This window comes from Bombus affinis, chromosome 4 (assembly GCF_024516045.1).
Source record: "Bombus affinis isolate iyBomAffi1 chromosome 4, iyBomAffi1.2, whole genome shotgun sequence".
NCBI lineage: Eukaryota > Metazoa > Arthropoda > Insecta > Hymenoptera > Apidae > Bombus > Bombus affinis.
The window spans coordinates 12,311,242-12,335,681 of NC_066347.1; the positions used below are offsets into that span (position 1 = coordinate 12,311,242).

Sequence of the window (24,440 nt, forward strand, 5' to 3'; positions counted from 1 at the left end):
AAGGTTTTAATTGAAATTTAACTGATAACTGTTTTCTTTATTTCTTATTAATACAACATTTATATTCAAGGTACATAAGCCTAGTGGTTTATGCATTTGGATAATATGTTTTCGCCCAACGCCCTACTTTTTTCTGTTTTGGATTTTCTCTTAAACATTTTGGTATATAAGCCGGCTGATGCTGATTTAATCTTCGTTTCGCAGGCGAGTAACCAAACTCCCACGGTTCACGTTTCTTATCAATAGGGCGAGTAGAGTTATCAATCATATATATTTTCTGCCAATGATATATTTCAGGCTTTAATCTATAAAGCAAAGGGAAATTAATGTTTTTATATGATGATAATTAATCGTTTCTTAGTATATATAATAGATTATTTATACATATATATACGTACTGATGTCTTGGCCTATTAGACGTAAGGTGCTTAAATCTTGTTTCTAACCACGCTCTTCGTTCGGGATCAGTAATGTCAGCAACATATTTTACAGATTCACCTAAGTATGGTTTCATATTTTCATTACTTCGTGCTGCAGGCATATTGATATAAAATGTGATCAAGTTTTTTAAAACATCTTCGTTGAACCCTTGAATTTTTCCATCCTCTATTTTATCGAACAACATCATTGGTTCTGTTATCCAACATATATTACGCATAGGATTGTTATCTGCATATTCCCAATGTAATAAAGTGGTGTTCAACTGGTAAACGCAAAAGGACCAATATTGACCGTTTGTCAAAATTGTTTGCGATACTAATGGATATAATATATCGTTGAACGTAGAAAAGCCTGAAATTAAAAAATGTAACAGGAAATAAAAAAACATGTTCTTTCTGTATATATAGTAAGGTACATTGAAGTAACTTTATTAAAAGAAATATTTATCGCATAACGTATTACCTTGATAACAAGCCTGCGATAACAACCAACTATAAGATGCAAAAATAGCTTGCACGGTAATTGCTTCTTCTTCCTTAATCTTTGAATCAAAAAATAAATTACTTATATTGTGATAAGATAACAAACCAAATTCAGCAGGATCACCAGGCCAGAAACCAGGTATATTAGTTGCATGTTTGTACGAAAACTTATAACTTAGTACCCTAGGATCAAATTTGAACTCAGGAATACTTAATTCTGGATTAGCAGAGTATATTGGAGACACAATCTCCCTTAAAGGAAATTGATGTCTTAATTGTAGAATTGGAGAACCAACATATTGAACAGGCATATTTATTGGATCATTTACATATTTTTTCAAACTTTTTATCCCCTCTCTTGCTTTTCTCTGTAGAGTCGGCCGTTCTACGTCACCTGCGAACCAAAATGCTTCTATTCTTGGTTTAAAATCTACTTCAGTTTCCAATAAATGTGGTGTCACCGAAGATAAAGTGGACAGCATTATTCGATTGATTTGAAAAACAAGTGCATTTGTAACAGCATCGTTTAGCAATTTCTCTTTAATATTTTCCACTTCCTCTGTTATTTCTTGCTTCTTTCTGTAATATATATTTATGATATTAATTCTATAAATTATTTATGTAAATATAAATTTATTAATACTTTTGTTGCTTAAGGGAAAATTATTATTATTATTTTTATACTTCTAACGCAATGCAATTATACTCACAATCTATGATTATATTCAAAAATAATAACATTTTCTATATGATTTTTAATAGTTTGTACCAGAGCATCTAATTTGTCAGTTGTGATCATTGAGTCGTAAAAGTCCGGTAATTTATTATCATTTGTAACATGAGTACGTGTAATGTATTGAGCATGTTTCAATGAATTGTATGGAATATTTCCTTCTTCTAAACATAAGGATTTCCAACCATAGTAATGTGGCATATTTATACCAATTAATTTTTCCTCTACAGTTTCTAATTTTTTAATTTTATTATGCCACTTTTCATGTTTCCTCTTAATCTTAGCACGATGGGATAAATCCAAAATAGGAGGATAGATCACATTTTCCGTATCATTCAGCGTGATACTCGCACATTTTCTTATAACAGTTTTTAGAATACTTGTAGAATAGTTTGGTAAGGATTTCTGTAGCCCTGTATACATGTTAAAAATCGCTGAATATATTTAAATTATTATTGGAGATACAGAGGTTATGTGTAAGTCTTTAACTATATTGTACACGATTTCCTAGTTATCGTTCACACATCTTTCTACGAAACTTATATTTCAATTAATAAATGATGTAGAATACTTTGTAGAAAAAGTAAATACTACATATAATAAAAATAATAAATTACAGGAGATATACACACTTGTGTATATATATGTATATATATATATATATGTATACTTGAACTTATATCCATCAATCTTTAACCATTTCGTTTCGGGTGCCGCTTATAGGCGGCGCTTCCGAAATGACCTGTGGGTACGAGTGTCACTTATAAGCGGCGACTACGCGACGAATCCTGGGTTCGGCATCCCATAAATCGGGCATACACCAATGCCATCTGTAGTCAATAATATATTTTTTCGTTATCGGCAGGACATTCTCTGTTGACTTTATTGATATATTGGATTAATCACTTCTTAAAAGTTACTCATTGTTGAAACAACATCAAAACGTTTTACGCAATATATTTCAAACATCCAAACGATCGTATACTGTTTCATGCTAAAAGATCTGTTAAATCCATTGACAGTGAAACGATATTTCATATCATTCCCACGCACACTGCGCGCATTTCTGGTGCGCTCTTCCGTTCAGTAACAGTACTTCGGCAGACTGAACTGCCGAAGCGAAAGTTAAAATTGACCAATGGACAAACTCATGTGATCATTTACGAGTTAAAAATATATAAAATCTTATATATTGATATAATTAATTTTGTAACCGTAGAATCTTAATCCTGTTAAAAGTCATTGTTATATTCTTAAAATGTTAATTTAAATATACATATTGATTAAAGTAGTAATTTTTAATCTTATATACGATATAGGCATAAGTTATATTTTATTTAGTTAAAGTATTTGCTTAATGTGTACTTAATGTGTCATACCTTAACGTCAAAATAAAGAAGTTAATGAAGTTTATGAGGTTAAGACAATTGAAAAATGTCGAAACCAAGAAGAAAGAAACCGTTTAGCGGTAAAGCGAAGAAACAGCAATTGCAAACTAAGAAGCAACGACAAAGTTCGGCTTTACTCAGTATGTACGCGCAATATAATAATGAACGATACGTTTTATGTATTACATATTCGAATAAATTAATTTTATGTTATAATTAGCAGGTGGAAGCCACAGCGGATACAAGGAAGATGACATAAATTATTCTAGTGATCTTGAATATAATGCTATACAAAGAATTAATAAACAGCCAAAAAATGATAATTCTCTTAGAAACAGATATACTTTACAATTCTTTCAAGACAGCAAAGAAGAAATACTGAAACGAAAGAAACAATCCAGAAGTGCCATTGTACCTTTATCTCTTAAAGATCAAGAAGTTTCAAATAATTATTTTCCACCTGAAATTGATATGCCAAAAAGGCCACCGTGGGACTTTGATATGTCAAAAAAACAGTTAGAATTGGCGGAACACAAGTATTTTACTGTAAGCAATTGTAATAGACATTTATGTTCGTTGAGATAAATTTAATATTGGCTTACACTTTCAGGAATATCTAAAAAACATGGAAAAGTTAAATACCATCAGTTACTTTGAATTAAATTTAGAAACTTGGAGGCAGTTATGGAGAGTTCTTGAGATGTCTGATATTTTATTAATCATTGTTGATATTAGATATACCGTTTTAATGTTTCCTCCGTATTTATACGAGTATATAACGAATGAACTTAAAAAAGACATGATTTTAGTATTGAATAAGGTTGATTTAGCACCTCCAGCTTTAGTAATAGCATGGAAAGAGTATTTCCATACCATATACCCAAAGTTACATATTTTGATGTTCACTTCGTATCCCACTTATAATTTATGTGGAAATAAAAGCGATACAGAGGGAATGAAACAAAGGCGGAGAAAGGGAAAACTAAAAATGGCTGCAGAAGGAGCCCAGAAATTGTTGGATATTTGTAAAGAAATTGTCGGAGATAATGTGGATTTAACTTCTTGGCAAGAAAAGATTCAAGAAGAAATGCAGATGGAATTTGATTTAGATGACGCCGATCATAAGAGCAATATTACTGTAGAAAAAGAGGATACAAGTTATATCAAGCACGAACGTTATAAAAATGGAGTTTTATCCATAGGATGTATCGGAACTCCAAATGTTGGAAAATCGTCCCTAATGAATGCATTAATGGGTAAGCAGTATTTTTTATAAGAAAATTGAAATTTAGAAAGTGACAACGTTTAAATATTTAAATGTCATTTGTCAAATATCTTTTACAGGTAAAAAAGTTGTTAGCGTGTCACGTACACCGGGACATACTAAACATTTTCAAACTATATTTCTTACAAAAACCGTTTGCCTCTGTGACTGTCCAGGATTAGTATTTCCATCTACAGTACCTAAGCAACTACAAATATTAATGGGATCTTTCCCAATAGCACAAGTCAGCGAACCATATACAACAATTAAATTTCTAGCTGAGAGAATAGATTTACCAAAGATACTTAAATTGCAACATCAAGATAACGATGATACATGGAGCGCTATGGATATTTGCGATAGTTGGGCTTCTAAACGAAATTTCTTCACTGCACGAACTGCTAGATACGATTCTTATAGGGCAGCTAATTCGTTATTAAGAATGGCCCTTGAAGGGAAAATTTGTATATACGTATATCCCCCAGATTGGAGTCTTAATAAAGGTAATTGTCGTTAGACGTTGGCATAAATAATTTACTATTTTTTAAAATAATCTCTTTCTATCTTGTAACAGAAAAGTTGGAGAATCATTCAGAAATTGAACTAGTTAAATGGATTCAAGCTAAAAATAAAGGGGAAGATGTTAGCGATACGAGAGGAATCTACATTTCGTCCGAAGATGAAAATGACGAACAGAAACTCTTAGAACATGTAGAGAAAATATCACAAGAAACATCCGATAATTCTGACGATTCTAATGAGACAACAAGCGAAGACTCAGAGATATCGCACGTAGTTAACAAATTTGAAGCACTGTCTAAAGATATATCAGAAATAAATCCTTAGTTAATCGGTATTTAATTAATATTTTATTCGTTCTTTTGAATACATGTTATATATATATATATATATATATTAACACGTTCATGCCGGCGCTGCTATTTGTATTCCTCGCCGTGGGGTGGCGCTCGTATTCATGTTTATAATAAGTTTATAATATTGAGTTGTCTTGTTTTTAAATAAATCTTACTTTTTTCAATTAATATACGTTAAAATTTTCAACTATATGGAAATTTTTTCTAATTACTAAACGAACTACATTTTTGATGGTACGCACCGGTTGGTGGAACGTTCAAGTATGAGCCACCGGTGGTACGCGCCGACGTGAACGTGTTAAATTATCTATTTACAACGAAATAGAATACAATATTTTTAACGAAATATTTGATAAGTAAAAACAGTATATACTATATATATATACACGCATTATTGTTCTGCATCTAATAATTTCTAATTATTTATTGTATTGCTCTTTATATATACATTAGCTTTTATTACTGTTTCGTTGGTCCACTATACAGCAATTATTTATTAAAAAGAGCCACTTTCATCTAGAAGCATAATCAGTTTTTATTTTGCTATTTAAAATTGTTGGCAAAAGGAAGAAATATTTAAGTCGTTAAAAATTCATAGATTTTTAGATAGCTTAAATTTTGAGGCCTATCAAATTTACGTGATAAAATGAGCACGAGATATGCAAATATGAAATGAAAAAGTAGGCTTTATATAATATATCGATACAACGTGCCTAGTATGGTCAACAAAACTAACTTTGAGAAATTTAAAGTTACATCTATAAAGTATTAAACAATAGTGTATCTGCAAAGTTAGCCCTCTATTATTTTCTTATCAAAATATCATTTTCCATATTTCAGATATCATGAGCATACGAAGCAATAAAATCTGCAAGCGACATTTCTAAGCTCCCAATAACTTTTTAACAGAATAACCAGGTATCGAGTAAAAGAACAATAATACGACTATTATTAATGCAATTGCTACTATAGCTTTCAAAATCGCCCATTTGTAGTTGTGCCATACTATATATTTAACAGATTTCAAAGGATTCAAAAACCACATGAAAGATGCATCTGGCCTGCTGAAAGAAAAGACAAACTAATTAACGATATAGTTTTTTAAACAAACTAATCGAGGTGCTGATTAATCATCGAATGTATATATATATGTCGGAGTGTCAGTAGGATCGGAGGTGTGGGCGTGTAATGAATCTTCACCAGTATTAGCCATTGTCAAGGTACGATCAAGAGTTTATTGGCACAAGTATGGAGATGTGAGATTTGACAAATAACTGCGGCGGTTAGGTACTCGCGATGCTAATGACAATAGTCTTTGGTCCGATAACGAATCCGCGGTCAACGGGACTCTTTTACTCTTTACTCGTTGGCAACGTCTAGGTGGTACTCTCAGTTAGCACGCGAAGTAAGCATTCTGTCGAAAATGATACCTTAGTCGATGAGATCGTACTCGAAGCTCTCACGGTGACGCTGTTTCGGAAAAACTGCTCCACTCTCTCGCGGCCCCAGGTCTTTTATATTCGTGGAGACAAGTCTTCGTTCGGAGAGTGAGGAAAATTGCCGTTATTGTTAATTGGTCAGTCTTCGGAAGTGTCATTCGCGGAAAAGACTATTTGCCTATTTTCGTTAATTAAGGCTTAAGGTTTCATACGGGTCATCTGGCTGGTTGAATGTGTTTTGCGAATATGTCTCGACAATCGGCAATCGACCTACCCAAAGAATAGGGTCTGCGTATGACGGGCCACGAGACAGAAACCGTTAGTATGCTTACTGTCGAGTGCCGTTACAACTATTTCTTTTTATGAAGGGCTACAGACTTTTTTCATGACTTTGTTAGACAAAACGTTCGTCCCTTGACCGCGGCTACGTTCGGTGACTGGTTGTCACCTCGAACCCAAACTCATTCTCATAGATTGCAGGCAATTACAATCGGGCTGAAGGACGGTGATTGTTTAACTACGGCTATGGTAGAATCCAAATTACAATATTAGGGGTTTTTCCCCGGTTTCGACGGGAAGGTTCCGGTGTCTCTCCATCTCCGACATATATATATATATATATATCAAAAAACGATAATTGGATAAATAAATTGTACAAATCAAGTAATAATAAAGCAAGCTTGTGTCGAATGTTAAAACATTGTATGATCGTTTTTATATTTACTTGGGTTTGTCAAGCGGATCAGGTTCGTTCCTTCCAAATCCTGCAGGATTTTTCTCAGCCTCTTCTTTGGTTAACAAATGAATTTCAGCTTCCACTTTACCCTAAGAATATTTTCAACGTAGAGTAGAGTATTTTTAAGTTTATGAATATGAGTTGATATTTACCGTTAATTCCATATCCTCGTTTTCTTTTTTGACGTAGAAAGGCCACCAACCTTTTATTCGTTTCTGTTTGAAAATATTTACGGTTGGCACAGATCCATCGGTCTTTAGCATACTTAACGTACAAAGCTTGCTATTCTTTGCACCGCGTGGAAATCGATTTAAATCGAGAGTAATAGCACCCAGAAAGTCGTCAGCTGAAAAGTGATCTGCATCCCAGACCTGTGTACAGTGGATTCGAATGATAACGGAAATATAAATTAAAAGTACGATTAAAACGATCTTTTCTTTTTACTTGTAATTCCAAACGAGCAGGAATCTTGCATTCAGTTTCGTCCCAGCTAAACAGACTTTCTTTCCGATTGATCACGATCTTCTCTTCTGCTACGAGATAATCGAATGGAAATATAAAACGCCAATTGAAATTCCCTTCTCCTGTTAACGATCTATAATGAATGTCCGTAGATTGGCAATCTTCGGGGCCTTTCAGCCATCTAATAAACAAAGCCAAGCAAAATTCACCGTTCTAACGAATCTCCAAACTATGTGCGAATTTCTTATATAAATACGCGGAATACCCTTTCACGTAAATATCGCTCATTTTTTCGCCAGTAAAGAACGCATCGTCTTCCAGTATAACGTCGTCGGTGTTCCATATAATGATCCGAAGCTCGTAACTTTTGGGTTTTCTCGGTGAAATATCGATCGACGGTCCTGGCGAAGGCATGTCCATAGGAAACATGTCAACCCACATTTCCAACTTTCCTTGCTCGATCCCGGGTTTTTCAGGATTGTAAAGTGGACGCGTTTCCACATGCTCGGGGACCAAAGCACAACCGATTCTCGGAAAAGCGTGCCATTGGTGAAGAACCGCCAGTGCAAGATGTTCTTCTATGCCTAGCAAGATGAAGATTATTTTTAGGAAAAGCACCGCGGTATTCGACACGGTATCTTTTCTAACCGTTAGGAAATCGACGTTCGGCCGTTTACAAAAAAATTGACTACTTCGAATTTACCTTTCGTATGAACGTAACATTCCATTTCCTCGTCCGACAAAGAAAACGTTTTTCTTCCGATCGTTACTTTCCCGTGGGAATATACCGGTCCGTCGATCTTTCCCTCTTTGCAAAGCTTCGACAAGATCTGCGTCGGTTTCATCGCGTCTCTCCATTTGTTGTAACCAGATCTGGCAATAAAATACTTGAGCGCGTCGTTTCATTTTAAAACAAAGCAATCGAAACGTTCTCGTTCGAAAACTTACTCGTCGTATTTTTTGGCTAGACCGCAAGTAGCACGATGCCGGCTATAAAATCGATTTTCCAGATCGATCTTTGTTTCACCGATCATATCGTCCGTGCCGACCAAGTCCCAATCCAACACTTGAACGGTCAACAACGAATCTTGCGGGAAGGTTGCTTCTATTTCGAAACACCTTGCAAATAAAACGCACGAAGATGTAACGACAGCTCGTAACGAATAATACGCGATCGCATCGGTACATACTTGCCGAATACGGGATTCAGTTGTTTCGACACGTAATTCTCTTTGTCACTGATTCTTTTACCGCCTAGTTGCAAAACAACGTAAGGATCTGCTTTTCCGTTTAGATCGCAAGGATGAAGATCGTTTGCCTTGACGATATAAACTCGTACCAATACGTGAATCGGTTCGTTGGAAGGTACACCTTGAAAAAAGCCATATTGCGGGTCGAATCCCATCACCGTATGATCTATCAAATCCCTAGGGAGAGGCCACTTGTAAACTTTTAAGGCCCCTTTAAAGCTTCCCACTATTCTGGATTCGTCTTCGGGCTCGTCCCCCGTTTTCTTTCCTCTGTAAAGTTCGAACGTGTGCAGCCATTCCTTGAACTGTTCAAATTCTGGCTGAGCTTCCAATTCGTTCGGATAAATTTTCAGCAGCGCCGTTTTCGGGAAATTCCGATAGGTGTGTTTGGGGCTCAATTTCGAAACAAACCTAGCTGCGTTCGCCGTCGACTTTAGGCCAAACAATCTTTTCGCTGCAACGCCAGGGCTCTTTTCGCCCGACGGATTCGCTTGATTTTGATTGTAGTTTTCCTCCATGTACGCCGGAACGGTACCGTTTGCTTGCGTTTGAAACATTGGCTTCTCTCTACGTAGTTCCTTGTTTTCTTCTATCATGGCTTCAACAGAAGCGAAATATTTGGTCCACCAATCTTGACAACCGTCTTCGTCCTCGAACGTGTAGAAATCACCTAACGGAATTTGTTCGATTCAATTTCTCGATGTCGCTCCTTTTACGCTTCTATACTTCGTGCGTAACTCGCATAACTTACCCATGCTTCCATCGTTGACCAGACTTTGCTTCTTCTTTATATTCTGTTCCGTTTTGTCCTTCTTCGTTGGCCAACCTTGTTCCAAACCTAGAGTAATAATCGCATCTCCGATAGCAAACTCAAGATCGGTCAAAGACTCTGGCAAAGACGGGTATTGCAATTTAATCTTCGATGTATCGAAACCTGAAGCAAGAGAGGATAATTACCGAAAGTATGGTGTATATGCATACCGATCGACAGTAACTCTACGAAATATCAATAAAATTTATTCCATCTATAACTAACTTGGATTACAGATTTCCGAAGAGTCTGAACTCGAAGTTATTTTACCTGTGTATTGCTGTAATTGATACAGATTCTTCTTTCTTTCTTCCACATCCTTGGCTTTCTTCGTTTGTGGATGGTACATATACTTGTGGATCGAATTTATCGTGTGCGTTCCAACGAGAGTGTAACGACCGAAACTTCTGCAATCTACAGCCCTGATGGTCAAAGGTGGCCGATAGAGCTCCTGTTCGGGCAATTCCAACTCCAAAAATTTCACCGGTGTATTGAAATTCGGATTTTTCTTTGCGTTCGTGATAACCGAAGAGTAAAGAATATGACCGGCACATTCGACGTCTACTCGAGGCTTGTCCACGGTCATTAGATGAATCCTCTTCAAATCCCTCAGACCCCAAAACAGCACCTCGATTCTGCGATAGAAGGCGATAGCACGCGCGTGAAAGAGCGAACTAATGTTCAACGAAATTCCGATGACGTTGCGAAACTTGTGGAAACTATTTAAAAGTAGTTTTTTACCGGTACTTGGAGAGAGTCGGCCGAATTCCAACGGGAACCGGAAGAATCGGTCCCCGATCCTGAGCTGCGACGGGAGTTTGACTCGGTATTTCCTTCGGGTCTGGTAAAGTGGGAAAGCTATAATCTTTCGTCTGCGGATATTCGAGTAGCTCGAAAACGGCAAGAAGTTCGCCCGCTCTTGCTGCGCCTCTCGTTACATCGTACCATTCTAACGAAGGTGGGAATTTAGGTGGCGTGTAAGATTCCGAGGCGAGTTTCACGTGAGGTCGCGCGACCGCTCGACCTATGTACTCCGATTTCCCCTGAAACCATCGTACGTTTGCTTCGTACAATCATCTCCGGTACAAGTTTTCCATTTTAGATCATTTATCGCGGGAAGCTATAACTTTCTTTTCTCTCTTTGTCAAATATTCTTTGAAAAATTATCTTTCAAAAAGCTATCGTCCAAGTTTTATCGCAGTTTGCTACTTATCTCTAAGAGTTGCGTATTACGATACTCTTATTCGATCGACGAATTTGATTTGCAAAACGTTACGGTGGCAGCATATAGCCATGACAATTACGAATCAGTTTGATCGCAAAACCGACTTTAGAACGTTGTTACCTAGAGATCGATGCTGAAAAAATAAAATGTGGAAGCGTATGTTTTGCGTATGAATGTCGTATATCGTATACAAACTGTTAAAGCAGAGCCCCCATGCAGTGTTATATGTCCGTAGATAGAAAATGACTCTGTAAAAAGAGAATCGGAAAAGGATGAGAAAAGAACTATAGTCGCTTGTAAAAAGATTTTCTTTGCGTGTTTAATCGAAAAATGTATAGCAACAGAAAATAAAGCAAAACTTATGTAGATCGGAGAAATTCTCTATCGTGACATACCACTTTATCTTGATCGAAGAGTTCGACGACGATCGACGGTGGATCCTTCTTAATTTCTTCGTCGGTTCCGTAAATCAAGATGTCGTCGAAAAGAAGCAGTTCGTCCCACGTAGGACTCAGAGTTTCGTCGATCACTTGGGTAGAGTTGGAAAATTCGCCGCAAATAACTCTGGCGAAGGGATCGGAAAGACCCGACGCATCGCTGCCGATCAGAGACCGGGCTTGATACATGTGTGCTCTTAACTGGAACTTCTACTCGATAATTCAGATATTTTCATAATAAAATTGGACAAACGGGACGATCGATAGCGTAAGAATAGCGCGATTGTCAGATACATACGTGTTTTTCGACGTAATGAATAACAGTGGGCGGTAAAGCGCGCGGCCTGTCCACGTTTCTCAACTCGTGACTGAGTTCGTAACCCTTTGGCAGACCTTGGATAAAGTACTTTTTATGCTTCAAGATACCCAGCCACATGTAGATTTGTAATTTCGTTTGTATCGCCCAACCCGAAGGTCCGAATCGTTTTTTCCCTGGAAGCTATCGATCGATCGACGTTATTCTTCGATCGAAAATGACAGACGCGAAACTAGTCGAACATGCTGCGTGTGAATTATTTCGTTTCGTCGATTTATTCGCAAGCTGCGAAAAGTAAATTAGACGTTAGGATAAAACGAACATACTTTGAGAAACGTGGTTTGAACTTTGCCGCAGTATCTGCCACATTCTTCGTCGACGATCGAATATATTAGATCTCTTCCGAGTATTCTATGATACGCGACTCGACGTCCGGAACTAATTACCCAAATAAAAACATCCGGTAGAGAATCTTGAGGCTGAAAGTCGTGTTTTCCTTTTAACGATAAAATACCTACTTTAAGGAGGGAGCAACTTTGACGAAGGATACTCACGTCCTCGACGAGAAATTTTAATTTCTGTAAATAGCTCTGTGCGGTCTTCAGTCTTTCCTTGAAGCTACTCTTGGTGATCACGGCTTTAAGATTGCGCGACATAATTCCCATACTTTCTAATTCTCTTTGACAAAGTTTCGTCCTCTCTTTATCGAGTTTCGTCTTTCCAACTCCCGGCCCGGTGATACTCGATTTACTGATGCTGACATATCGATTACAGTTGCTGCTTAATTCGTCTAACGTGGACTTTAAAATTTTCTCGCCTGTACAGTCGTCAGCGTGCGACTGAGCCTCCGACAATCCCTCCTCCTACCCCAAATAAATAGATCCCCGTTAATTAAAGCAGATTACCTCAACCGTACACTACGATGGAAACGTCTGTCGACATACCAGCTTATCGGAAATTTTGCTGATTATGTTGCTATTGTACATTCTACGCCTATAATCGGGCCAGATGCTTCTAACGTGAAGGCAAGGTTTGTCATCCCAGTACGGCAAAAAATAATACATTTTATCGTGCGTCATCGGTTTACAGGCTGGAGTGGTACTCTGCCAAGATCCACTCAACACTTCCTGCAGCTCCTCTTGATCGCTACTCGTTCCACTTTTTGGTCCCATTTCGCATATCTGACAGCGACCAATTAAAATCGTCCATTAAAACCGATTTTACCAACTTTTTTATCCGTTCAACGTACTCGAACGTGGACGAACGACACGAAGCGACGCGGTATAGAAGAAGATAATAAAGAGAAATCAACGATTCCATCGATGCACGAGCCTCACCTTGGAGCTTTCGTTGTGACCGTCTAGAGCGTTTCCCGCATTCCCTATCGATAATTCGAAATACATCGGTTTGTCGCCGAGTTTCTTGTCGACCATCGTGGCGTCCATTATGGTGGCGAAAAGAAAAAATTCTTCGTTCCTGGCATAAACGGATTCGTTGATGGGTATCGTGGGTTCGACTTCCACCTCCGATGGAGCCATTTCTACGTTATCGCTTATTTCTGTCCTAATGCCTATTAATAATCTGAAGATACAGAACGATAACACGTTTAATATTTCCATCTTTCGTTCTCGCGAAAGGAATGGAACGCGATACGACTTTCAATCGAGAGAAAATAAAGGAAATCGAGGCACAACCTTGCTCTGTAAGAGATTCCTTCGCCCAATCCAGCGTTCAACGTGGAATGCTTATCAATGATACTGTAATCCCTGATGCTTCCGTAAAAATGGATAAAAGCTGGTCCAAAAGTTGGTAGAAATCCCTTTTCACCGTCGTTGCTGATTTTCTTCAAATCGACGAAATGCGTGCCGATGACGGTCGCGTGAACCGGATCGTTGTCGCATAGCTGAATTTTAATCCTTTGACAGAGAGGTGGAAACATTTCCGTGAAGACGATCTGTTCGTTCCAAACTGGCGCGTAACTGTGCCTTTTAACGCTCGTCTTACCCTGAACAGCGTGGAAAAACTTACTTGACGGATTTTTGCCTCTTTCCATCCCTTTGATCGACTATACGCATAGAACGTAGCGAAAACTATCGTGCATAGATAAGAAATTTGATCGATCTTACGGTTAGTCCGGCGAAGGACACTTGAACGTACGGATCGACGAGATCCTTGATTTCACCGGTAAACGCCTTCTTCACGTTCGCCATGATGCTGCTGTTCATCTTCGGTAGCCCGTCCGCTCTGTACACCTTCACGATAAACTTGGCCCTTTGTCTCTCGATAGGCACACCGTCCGGTAGCAAGAGATTACCCTCGATATCGTCCTCGTCCTTCTCACTTTTTGGAGGAATTTTCACGGTGTCGCCTTTCCCGATCACGCTTATGTCGCACTTCAAGTAACCCTTGGGGCCACCGGCCACGTCGTCCGGATCCGTCAACAGTGCCCATTTATGGTAAAATTGATGATCTACAGGGTAAACGGGAATTACTTTCGTCAAAATAGAACGCGATCTATCTTTAAATGTGTACGTCGTACATACATCGTAACACGAACACAGAAAGGTTTTAAAGTCGATCGTAAACACCGATTAAGCGGATATGTACATGATTTGTGAATAAATGATAGAAGATACAACTTTAAACAGTCATTCGCTTCCGATGCATCTTTACAACTTTTCAGAATTTCAACTCGCCGATAAGTTCTAGGAAATTTAAACCGTCGTACGTATCGACGATACTTTGACCGACTAAAGCGTTTAATTAACCGTTAATGATATTACTCGAAGGTTATTCGCGATGTAATAAATTAGCGTCGCGTTCGTGTCCAGAGACGATCGTTATTCGTAGAAACGAATAATTATACGCTCGATCAGCGATTATCTCATGTGCGTACTTACGTAACGATTTCCAATGTACTTACTACTATTACTACTTTCTATTTATTTGCACCGTTGTAATATCTCTAACGCGTTCATTTTCACGTTGTAAAATAAATACGTTTCATCGATAAAGCGGATTGCATATTTCTTCTCGTAATACGCAACGTATTATGTACAAGTATAGTAAGAAGTATTCTACGCTACAGAAGCGGCATGACTTAGAAACTATCGTACTACAAGCCAAGTGTAACAAATTTTATACAAGCTGTGAATTTAAACGATACTGATGCACGATGAAGATATGACATGATACGAAATAGCTGTTTCGCTTCTTTTCACTTCTGCTTTACGTTTATCGCTTTTACTTCGATCCTTTTCCACTAAAACGTTTTATTTATATCGTTTTGGTAATTTTGTTATTCTGCCCTTTTATTTTATGCTTCATACGCATGCATTTGTAAGCGATTTTCAATTCATTTATTTTTAATCGATGAAATTTATTCGCGATACTTTTATCGTTTACGCGTCGGTAAACGAAATTGCTCAAGTACGTAGAAAACGCGTACGATTAATTAACGCGATTAATTTCGTTGCGACTTGAATGAAAATATAGTAAATTCATTACTTTGCAATCGGAATATGGAATAGAATGATAAACGTGTAATTTAATGGAATACGTTTCAGTTTGATCGAAGATATACATTGATTAAAATTTTCGTCCATGGAAATATCAGAAAGAAAATCGTTTGCTCAGCTTCTTCGTCGGCACTGGCTCGATAAAGGATGAAAGACAGTCGGTAATGATTAACAGTAACCTTTAGGATCCTTTTCGAAGGACTAAAAAAATATACCTGGTTGTGCCCATACAGTCGCGATGTCTAACTTAAAGATGCCCAGTGTTAGATTAGCGCGTAAGAGATTCCGCGATTGCTGCACCTGCGTATCAATAGAAGGTATTCACTACAAGTAATCTTAATTCACCTTCTCCTCGATTATTATTCATCGCGTAAAGTTGCCTTTCACATACGTGTATCTAAAGCTACCTGTTCGAGCGAGTAATTCTAAATCCGCAAATATTCCGATTTACGAATCAAGAATAATTACTCTCGTTAATTCGTCTCTTTTTCGTTTCTCGAATCCCCTTCTCTTTTATCGCGTTTGCGTCTCTTACATACAAAATCGATAAATTTAACGGTAGGAGCGATTGAATCGTGCGCTGTTTCAACTGTTCTCTAGGGAACAGATCAAATCCATCGTGCAATATATACAAACTCTTTGAATTTTCATATTTATTTCCAGTACACTGAAATACGATATTCTATTTGCAATACGTCAATGGCAATCATTGTCAATCACCTCAGGTTCTCGTTCAGATGGGAAATGAAAATAACTGATTATTGAAATACAACGTTGTCGGCAGTCAATTTCTATCGATCAAAAATTCACGTTCCGACAAACGATTGATAATTACGCGACTAATCCTTTTATCCGGAAAGTGAGAAACCCATTCGTCCTCCTGTTTCGAAACTTTTTTCCAATTTTCATGTTCCTTTCGCGATATCGTATATTGTATGTGCGTATTTACCGACTTATTGCCGAAAACGTTTTATTTAAAGCGCGATCAGCGGATTCATTGCTTGCACGTTATCGTATTTATTACAGAGTATCGGGGGCCAATTAAGAGCTCTAGTTATTAATAATCTAACGAAGCAAATAACTCCCTAACTTCTATAAACAGCAATCTCACAGAGCGAGATTCGAGGAAATTCGACGAGCCACTTACCGATAGCGTGATAATTTTATCGAACAGCATGACAGGTGGCATGTGGAAATCGAAGACAAAATACTGAAAAACAGAACGATATTAAAAATGTTATTTTACCGAAATAATTTCGCAGCGTTCTATACGCTTTCGAATTGAACGAGCACGCGCTCACACGCGCAGACTCGATGTCAAATGAGAAGAACAAAATGCGAGATCGAGAAATTCGATATGTATTTTAATGATAAAAAAACGCGAGAACGAACGAAAAATCTGAAATGAACGGAGCTGCTAGTTGCTAAACGGTAAAAAAGAAAAAAAAAAAAAAACACGGAAACGTAGGTATGTACATTATGTCGGTGCAACGGAGTTTATATCGACTAAATAGTTTATAGGACAACTCGTAGGAAAAAGTAATATTATCGTAAATACATCGTTCTGCTCTTTCCTCCTTTCTACATCCGTTGCACAGTTTGCGTTTATAAGCTTTCCGGTAATTTCCCTCCAGTTTCCTCCGAACTTTGTTTTAAAGAAAATTCGTTCCATGGAGGACATATACATATACGATATGTATGTATGTACCTCATTGTAATACGGACAATTCGTAGATTCTTTGACGCTGGTGTATTTTCGTTGGTCTCCGATTTGTACGCAAACGACCGGATCCATATTCAGACCGGCCAACTGTCTTGCTTCTATGATAGTGACGCAAACTTGATAGTCTTGTGCCTTTAATGCGGTTTGTCCGGTATCGACGGTCTGTAAAAACAGGATAGAAACGAATGTCGCGATTCGATGAAATTTCCTTGCAAACTGCGTCGTCTCCGACTCGAAGGAAACCGTTTATTCTCAAGACGAAGACGGGTCATCGAATTCTTATGCAAATGCTGTTATGCAATTTATCGCGCCATTTACTTATTTTTTTCCAGTCGGGCTACACTCGACGATGCCAATCTCTCGAACGATCTCCGTTTTATCTGGAATTTCGGTACTTGAGACACGCCGACGCGGAATACATTAGCGAGCTTTCTACGTGTTTCCGTATAATTCGTATCAATGTCCAATGCTATTGATCATTTCGTTACACATAATAGACAGAAAAAGCTTCAAGCTTTAATCGTCCGAAGGATCGATCGAACCTTTGGCTTTGATTTCCTCGTTGGTTTCACGATCGCCTCCTGAGTTTTCACCGTATTCGTTCCACCCTGGCTGTCATAATCGGACACGTTCGTTTCCAAAGAAGTCATCGAGTTCGTTCTCGAGGGTTCGTTGGACGTGGTGCAACTGGAATCCCTTCTATCGAGTAATTCGCTGGTATCCGAGCCGCTGTCGCAGGATCGAGCTCTGGGTGGTCTTTGCTTCCCCAACTTCATAAGAGACCTCATGCTTTTCAACGTCGAACTCCTGCTACAAAGAACGCATTTTGACCATTTTGCCTATGTTATCAGCAGCATCTCTCTCGAGAAATGTAAACCAAAGTGTATAGAAGTCGATTTGCCATATTTCGAAAAAGATTTCATCTCGCGCTAACCCCGGTATTCGAACGATATAAAACATAAAATTAAATTTTACACGAATGTTGAAATGATCGGCAACGAACTAAAAGGTCGAGCGGCCTCGCTCGTTTAATTCCAAAAAACTACCAACAGATACCGAGACGCGACATTTTGCAACGAGTGCTTTCGAGTTGCCATAGATTGCCATCAGAGTATGAAACACCTATGGCGCATTAACTTCGAAGACGATAAGATCAACGTAAAGCGTGTCTCACTGACACGCGTATTCTCACGCGTGTCGTCTAAAAAGGAGATATTATTCTCTCTTTAAAACTAAGACAATGATGAAACGTTAAACAAGAAATCCACATTTTTCTACGTTGTTCCATCCTGAGCTTGTCTTCTCTATGTATTTATAATAATAAGACCTGCGGAAATACGTTATATATAACCAACCATTGTTTTAAAAATTCTTTATGTACTTATGTAGGTGTATTCGCCGTTTATAAAATAAAGTCTGTACTAACGAAAAACGTTCCGTGGCTGTTGGAAGCTTCGAGAAAAGAAACGATAAATATCTTTCGCTCGGCAGTTTCGGATTACTTTTGAGAAAAGCAGGAGATAGCGGAAGAGGCAAACGGAGAAGAAAACAAGACGAATATTACGAAAATGGAAGAGAAAGAGAAGTTCGGCGCGGCAAAGCGATCTCGAGATATCTACTGGCAATTTCTCACCTCTTGCGATCCGGTGACTTGTCGGCCGTTAGCAGCGAACTACCCCTTTGTAGAAATCCCCGTTTCGAACTCTTTTGAGGACTATGCCAAGAACCTTTTCTTTTGGCGGCATCGCTGCCGCTATTAGCTTGCTCGAGGCTTCTTTCAAGGTTCGCGATGTTTTGCTCGATGTCGATCAGCATCTGTTGTTCATCCTCCATTATTTCCGAGGCCGCGTACGAGCTGCAACTTCCGTCAGGAGGGTTGTATCGAATTTCAAAGCAGACGACAGCCTACGCATATTAAACGTGTTTTGTCATATCTTGGTAATGACCATCGATATCCGCTCAAAAGTTTAGCACAAATTTCATTTAAAACGACTCGTGCATCGTTTATCTTTGCCCCGATGTAGATCGTCTATCGTGCCCGATTATTCCTCGGAGCGCGGCAATTCAACGCCGCCGCTTGATATGAAATTGAACGCGGAAACTGTTATCGCGAGCATAGGTATGTATGTGTTTCGACGTACCGGAAGCGGCTTGTTATTGAGGTCTACCAAGGAATCTGTGACGATGATTCGACCTTCTCGTATCACCGTCTGTAAAACCAAACCATATTTAGCGAGCACTTTTTCATTTTTCAAAACGCCCCTAGATACCACTGACAGTTGCAGCACTTCTACTTCATCCACCGGTCTTCCCAAGTTCCAAGTGAAGCTCTGAAAAACGTTAAATCACGCTGAGCTTTTCATTAACCATGCCTTGTAAATCATGCTTTGGTTTAGTGATTTTTTAATCTTCTTTACGCTCGAAGGAAACAAATAAAACAAAGACAAAAAGAGTAGTCAGCTTCCTCGATTAACCATTATAATATGTTCTTCTGATATTTAAATGTCAACATTATTTATATTTTTCATGCAAGCAGTTACATTTTTTGTATAGAAGTAAAAATAATTAAAACAAAGATGCAAGCAACGGCACGGCGTTGACTAATCGATACACGAACCGTGTAACGTATGAACTAACGCGAATGAAATATTTTTTTCCTTTCCTGCTTGTGTAAATCGCGTCGCTTAAATAAAAACGACAAAATATGTCTTTAGTCGAAAAAACAAAAATCCACTCGTCGATATAACAAAATATCAAACCACAGTAGTATTTCTAGTACGAATTGAAAGCATTAAATTGCAAAAGCGTTTTCATAAACTTTGTTTTAACGAAGTAAAAAAGTGGGTCGCGATGAGTACTTGATATACGAAATATGTATACCGGCTGCACGCTCGTTTACTGCGCGTCAAGCAAGTTAGGTGCGCACAATCGTAAACTACGTACGAAAATTCGATAGCCGCGTGATTCGTATTCCATCAAAATTTCTTTAAATTATGTAAACCTATTCCTAACAAGAATCAACGTGTACGCTGAAACAACGCTTTGGAAAAATTGGAGAAAAATAAAACGATTAACTAAGCTACACTCGTTCAAACTTTAAATGTAACATTCTCTGTGTATTAAACCAAAAATTTGCCAAAATAATAGATTAATAGTAATTAATAACAGATTAATAGAATAGCCAAAAATTAAACATTTCTCTTCTACGTTACCTCATCTACCGTAATATGGTCTCCGCTTTCTTCGAGGCATTTCGAGTAATGAGGGACACCTGTAAAAGATTTTTCTGAAGAATCTCGATATCATAGCATTAAACGTAATTTCGATATCCACGACGAGTTTCATAGATGAATAAACGAATTACATGATCGCATTTAACGATTGTTCTTTTTTAAGTGCAACAGCAGGTTAGCGTAGTTTTACGGGAAAGCTTTCATCCGTTATTAAAATTTCTCCAACTCTTATAACATTACACAGTCGATTACATTTATCGTTAGTTATATTTACGAGTGCGACGAATTGCACACTTTTTCCAAATTCTTAGATATCAAAATGTAAAATGTTACAACAAAAATACCGTTAAGTTATTCCGTGTCCTATCACGTACCGGTTGAATATTTCCAACATTTTCTTTCTCGTTATTCGATTTGCTTGCCTTTTACCAAGTTTAAATCTTTGGTAGTTTTATCTAAACGAGATGCAACAGCTACATTGCTTGCGCGTAGTTTCTCTCGCGACTAACAACGGTATTTAAGATGTGCAGACAATCTCGTTGTCAGTTATTTCTATTATGCACGTTAAAGTAGAGAATCGTGTCGAGTCTCTTGAAAATTTATACTCTGCTCCTCTCTCCTATAGAACACGTTACAAGGAAGAAAAATACAAGCCAACTATGCGCATACTTTTCTGAACGCCAAAGAAGGGATAACTACTTATCTAGAATCGTATCTAACAATAAGTAATATCGTTGTAATGTTGTTCTGAAGATGAGAAAAGAATATGATAAAATTGGAATAACAAGTAGAACGATAAACGTGCATATCTATGTTGCTGCCTTATAGAAAAATCTGATTATACGATTTTAAAACTACGTATAAATTTCGAGTTATATTATGTCTAACATCTCATAGTCTTCCAGCGAACAAACTATTTCGTTCGAAGCATACTGGAAAGCAAAAAAGTTTTCCACCGTAACTGTATTTTTATAATGGTTAGTCTTCCGCGTAAACGTTAAATATCTATCTAGATGGCTCCTCTGAAAAACATAACGCGTTAAATAAGTGGGTTAAGAGGTAACCGCGCGAGAAATTAAGACGTCGACAGCGGATTACAGGAGAAAGAAAAAGGAGGCAAAATTCTTCCTGCGATACGTATCAAAATCGTATCACGATCGCACGTGTATACACGTACGTATATTAATTAAGTAACTCTGCATAACATTGGAACGTTTAAAGAGGTCGAAGATAAAATCTTGACGCTCAACTTTGTATCACGCGAGCTTTAGATCGTCGGCGAACTGGGGCAAACGTGATTAAATAAAAGTTTAATATCCAAAAGTTAGATTAACCTCCGGTTAACGATTCGCCGTTGTCCTGTCTTGCCTTTGAATTTTCCTTTACTTTCGTACACGATCCTGCAAGATGACCAACTAAACCGACTACTGGTTGCCTTAACGTTTAACCTAACGCTAACCTTTCCATTTGTATCCCCTAAGTCCTCGCGCTTCGATAAATATTGCAAATCGCGCGTCCATACCCGGCTGAACTGGCCTTCGCTCGACAGTTTATTAACATTTAGCTACATATCCAGCGTTAAACAAACGAGTGACGCGTATTTTTAAACATTGACATTTTCCAAACATTAATTATAATATTTACGACTTGAGCGATACGTCGAGATTTAAAAGATTTAAAAGATTTGGCTATTCGAAAAAAATATCGAATTTTGCATAAATTTTAAAAAATTCGATTTTTAATAATATTTCTGATCTTGGATATCCTCTTCGAAATTACAGCGACGCTTCAAGTATCCAAAATAAGAATAGTTAACGTTATTATTTAATCCTGCTATTTTTTTAATAAACGTGGATATATCCACGCGCTACGCGATCCAAAGTATAATCAAATTTGCCAACGTAAAAAGGTTGCGCCAATTTTCCATCACCGTTGAAACTAACTTTATACGATAAGTATATAGAGAAACGAGAGCAGATACGTGTAATTCGTTTTTTCAAAGTTGCTTTTGTCGTTTTATCCTAAGAGCTTTTTTTTGTCGTTCCACGAAGATAATTGTTTGAATTGGAAACACAAATAGTATCTGCTTCTGATTAATCCAGCCAATATCTGTCACCACTTTAATGGTACTGTTCAACGGTTTGCGGTTTGTTACACAACTGTATATATTAAGATACATACATACGTATTTGTTTAGAGTTAGTTACACGAAGAAGAACAATCGATCGATGGACACGAGACAGAAAGATAATGCGTTTCTTCTAAACATTTCTATAAGAAGAATTACATGTAAGGAGCACGAAGCATCGTGTTTTACGTAACGATTTTTGCATTTTATGTGACAATTGCTTGTTTCGTTACGATTGAAATTTTGTAAAAGATTTTTTGTAAAAGATTAGATACACAAGATAGATATCGTAAAAATCACGTGTCGATTAAACGCGATAAATCTGCGTGCGGTAGCCGCTCTAGATAGAAATATTTATTTATAGATGAACTAATTTTAATCAATATCACCGATTAACCTTATGAAAACAGTGACCGTATGAAAACAGCGGGGTTAGTTACATTACACAATCGAAAAACGAGAAGCGCTATTTTCTAATCGATCAAAGGTATGAAAACCTTTGCTAAGCGAATAACAGGTTCGAATAGCGTGGTATCCGAAGAAACTCGTGAAAGAGAGTGCAAAGAAAGTCATTATCCTACACGCAGTCATAGAACTCTGCGCTCGTATCGTTAATCAAGTCGATCTTGCAATTGATTCGAACTAGCTACGTCTCGCAACACGATATTATTATCTTGACAAATATCTATTACGTCTTCCGTTCACTGTAATTAACTCTGAATTACTTACTTTCCTATTTATCCTTAAATAGCAAACAGATATAACAAATTTTATCAACAATCACGTGGCATAAATTTAATAATTCTTTCGAGTCGTTCATTAATTAACGTTCATTAATTAAGAAGATGTATTCGTTCGATTTGTGTGTAACGGAGAAGGAGAATGTAACAGCGACTACATTTAGAATAGTAGCCTGATATTTGTAACGATATTAATATACATATCGTTTCGTTCCGTTATATACACATGTATAATATTTTTTTACATATCGATAAAAATCATATTTAGGAATACTGACTAAATAAACGGGTGGAACGGTTTTCGTTGAATGTACGCGAAAATTATATTATTCGGATTTCGCGGAATCGCAAATTAAAGCGAACGCAAGCCACCCTCCGCGTGTTACAAGAAAACGAAGGGAAAAGATGACTAAAACGACGTAACGAAATTCTGATCGATTGTCAATTATATTTACTCGGCGTCGATCGCCGTTCTCGTTCATCGCGCAAGTACACCTTCGAAGTTCAATTGCCTTCGTAAATGTTGAGAAAAGCTTAACGACACTTTTCTATCGGAAACTGAATGGTCGTTACGGTTGACGCAAGGTGTGGATTTTATCGGTATTTTCATCGTCGATCGTCGGGGAATATCGCTTGAAACTTACCCCGGAAGTCAACCTTGACAACCTTGTCTCCTTTGAATTTCAGTCCTTGAAAATTCTTCACGATAACGACGAGCGCCATTCTATGTCGAACGTTCCGCAAATTTCACTCGCGACGTAAATTTAGCGATCTTTAAAGGCCGTACGTATCAAGAGAGCCGAACAAACGGATTACACCGCATGTTCCGTTCCTGCGTTCGTACGTTCTTCGATCATCCCCAGTTAAACGAAAGCAAAGGGAAGGGCCACGACCAACTGTACGAATCGAATGTCCGACTTCCGCGCTAATTCGACGATGCAAACCACAAAGACCTCGTGTTTAAGCGAACGGCGATATCATCGTAAGATGTTTCCGGTAAACGGATATTTTCAAACCGGTGCGGTGTCGTGATTGAGGGACCCAGTGCGAGCGAGCAAGCACGTATCCGAATCGAACGACAGACAAATTCGGACTAGCTGATGTTCGCGCCTCGTACAACCCCCGAGTCCTGTCCGTCCTACCGGACCTACCCGTTCTGCTATCCTGGAGAACCAGCGCACGCGCCACTTGCTGCTACTCTGCCTGCTACAAACACGCACGCACGCACACACACAGACA

General features: G+C 38.0%; 3 protein-coding genes across 7 annotated transcripts; 1 reads left to right on the plus strand and 2 right to left on the minus strand.

Annotated features, from left to right (window-relative positions):
* Window positions 1-16: 16 nt before the first annotated feature.
* Window positions 17-2,437, minus strand: LOC126915086 (28S ribosomal protein S30, mitochondrial). 2 transcript variants are annotated; one of them, XM_050719468.1, is made up of 5 exons: window positions 2,289-2,437; window positions 1,634-2,069; window positions 904-1,502; window positions 399-792; window positions 17-305 (listed from the first exon to the last, which is right to left on the minus strand). In XM_050719468.1, the coding sequence occupies exons 2-5, from the start codon at window positions 1,855-1,857 to the stop codon at window positions 89-91; spliced, it is 1,434 nt and encodes a 477-aa protein (XP_050575425.1). In that variant the 5' UTR covers window positions 1,858-2,069; window positions 2,289-2,437; the 3' UTR covers window positions 17-88. The 2 variants fall into 2 exon arrangements, with proteins under 2 accessions (XP_050575425.1, XP_050575424.1); XM_050719467.1 differs by having other exon boundaries at window positions 1,634-2,379.
* A 176-nt stretch (window positions 2,438-2,613) lies between these two features.
* On the plus strand, window positions 2,614-7,320 carry LOC126915082 (guanine nucleotide-binding protein-like 1). 2 transcript variants are annotated; one of them, XM_050719450.1, is made up of 6 exons: window positions 2,614-3,184; window positions 3,265-3,590; window positions 3,655-4,300; window positions 4,389-4,811; window positions 4,883-5,161; window positions 6,024-7,320. In XM_050719450.1, the coding sequence occupies exons 1-5, from the start codon at window positions 3,091-3,093 to the stop codon at window positions 5,152-5,154; spliced, it is 1,761 nt and encodes a 586-aa protein (XP_050575407.1). In that variant the 5' UTR covers window positions 2,614-3,090; the 3' UTR covers window positions 5,155-5,161; window positions 6,024-7,320. The 2 variants fall into 2 exon arrangements, with proteins under 2 accessions (XP_050575407.1, XP_050575408.1); XM_050719451.1 differs by having other exon boundaries at window positions 3,268-3,590.
* LOC126915052 (otoferlin-like) lies at window positions 5,155-24,387 on the minus strand. 3 transcript variants are annotated; one of them, XM_050719364.1, is made up of 27 exons: window positions 23,846-24,387; window positions 20,313-20,371; window positions 19,242-19,430; window positions 18,734-19,005; window positions 17,643-17,907; window positions 17,086-17,262; window positions 16,525-16,587; window positions 15,593-15,677; window positions 13,986-14,329; window positions 13,554-13,864; window positions 13,197-13,440; window positions 12,804-13,040; window positions 12,414-12,722; window positions 12,186-12,338; window positions 11,842-12,042; window positions 11,502-11,753; window positions 10,623-10,924; window positions 10,152-10,516; window positions 9,822-10,004; window positions 9,011-9,740; window positions 8,769-8,939; window positions 8,524-8,693; window positions 8,086-8,404; window positions 7,803-8,001; window positions 7,511-7,729; window positions 7,347-7,447; window positions 5,155-6,247 (listed from the first exon to the last, which is right to left on the minus strand). In XM_050719364.1, the coding sequence occupies exons 1-27, from the start codon at window positions 23,922-23,924 to the stop codon at window positions 6,067-6,069; spliced, it is 6,180 nt and encodes a 2,059-aa protein (XP_050575321.1). In that variant the 5' UTR covers window positions 23,925-24,387; the 3' UTR covers window positions 5,155-6,066. The 3 variants fall into 3 exon arrangements, with proteins under 3 accessions (XP_050575321.1, XP_050575322.1, XP_050575320.1); XM_050719365.1 differs by having other exon boundaries at window positions 11,505-11,753; window positions 17,643-17,910; XM_050719363.1 differs by having other exon boundaries at window positions 17,643-17,910.
* Window positions 24,388-24,440: the final 53 nt, after the last annotated feature.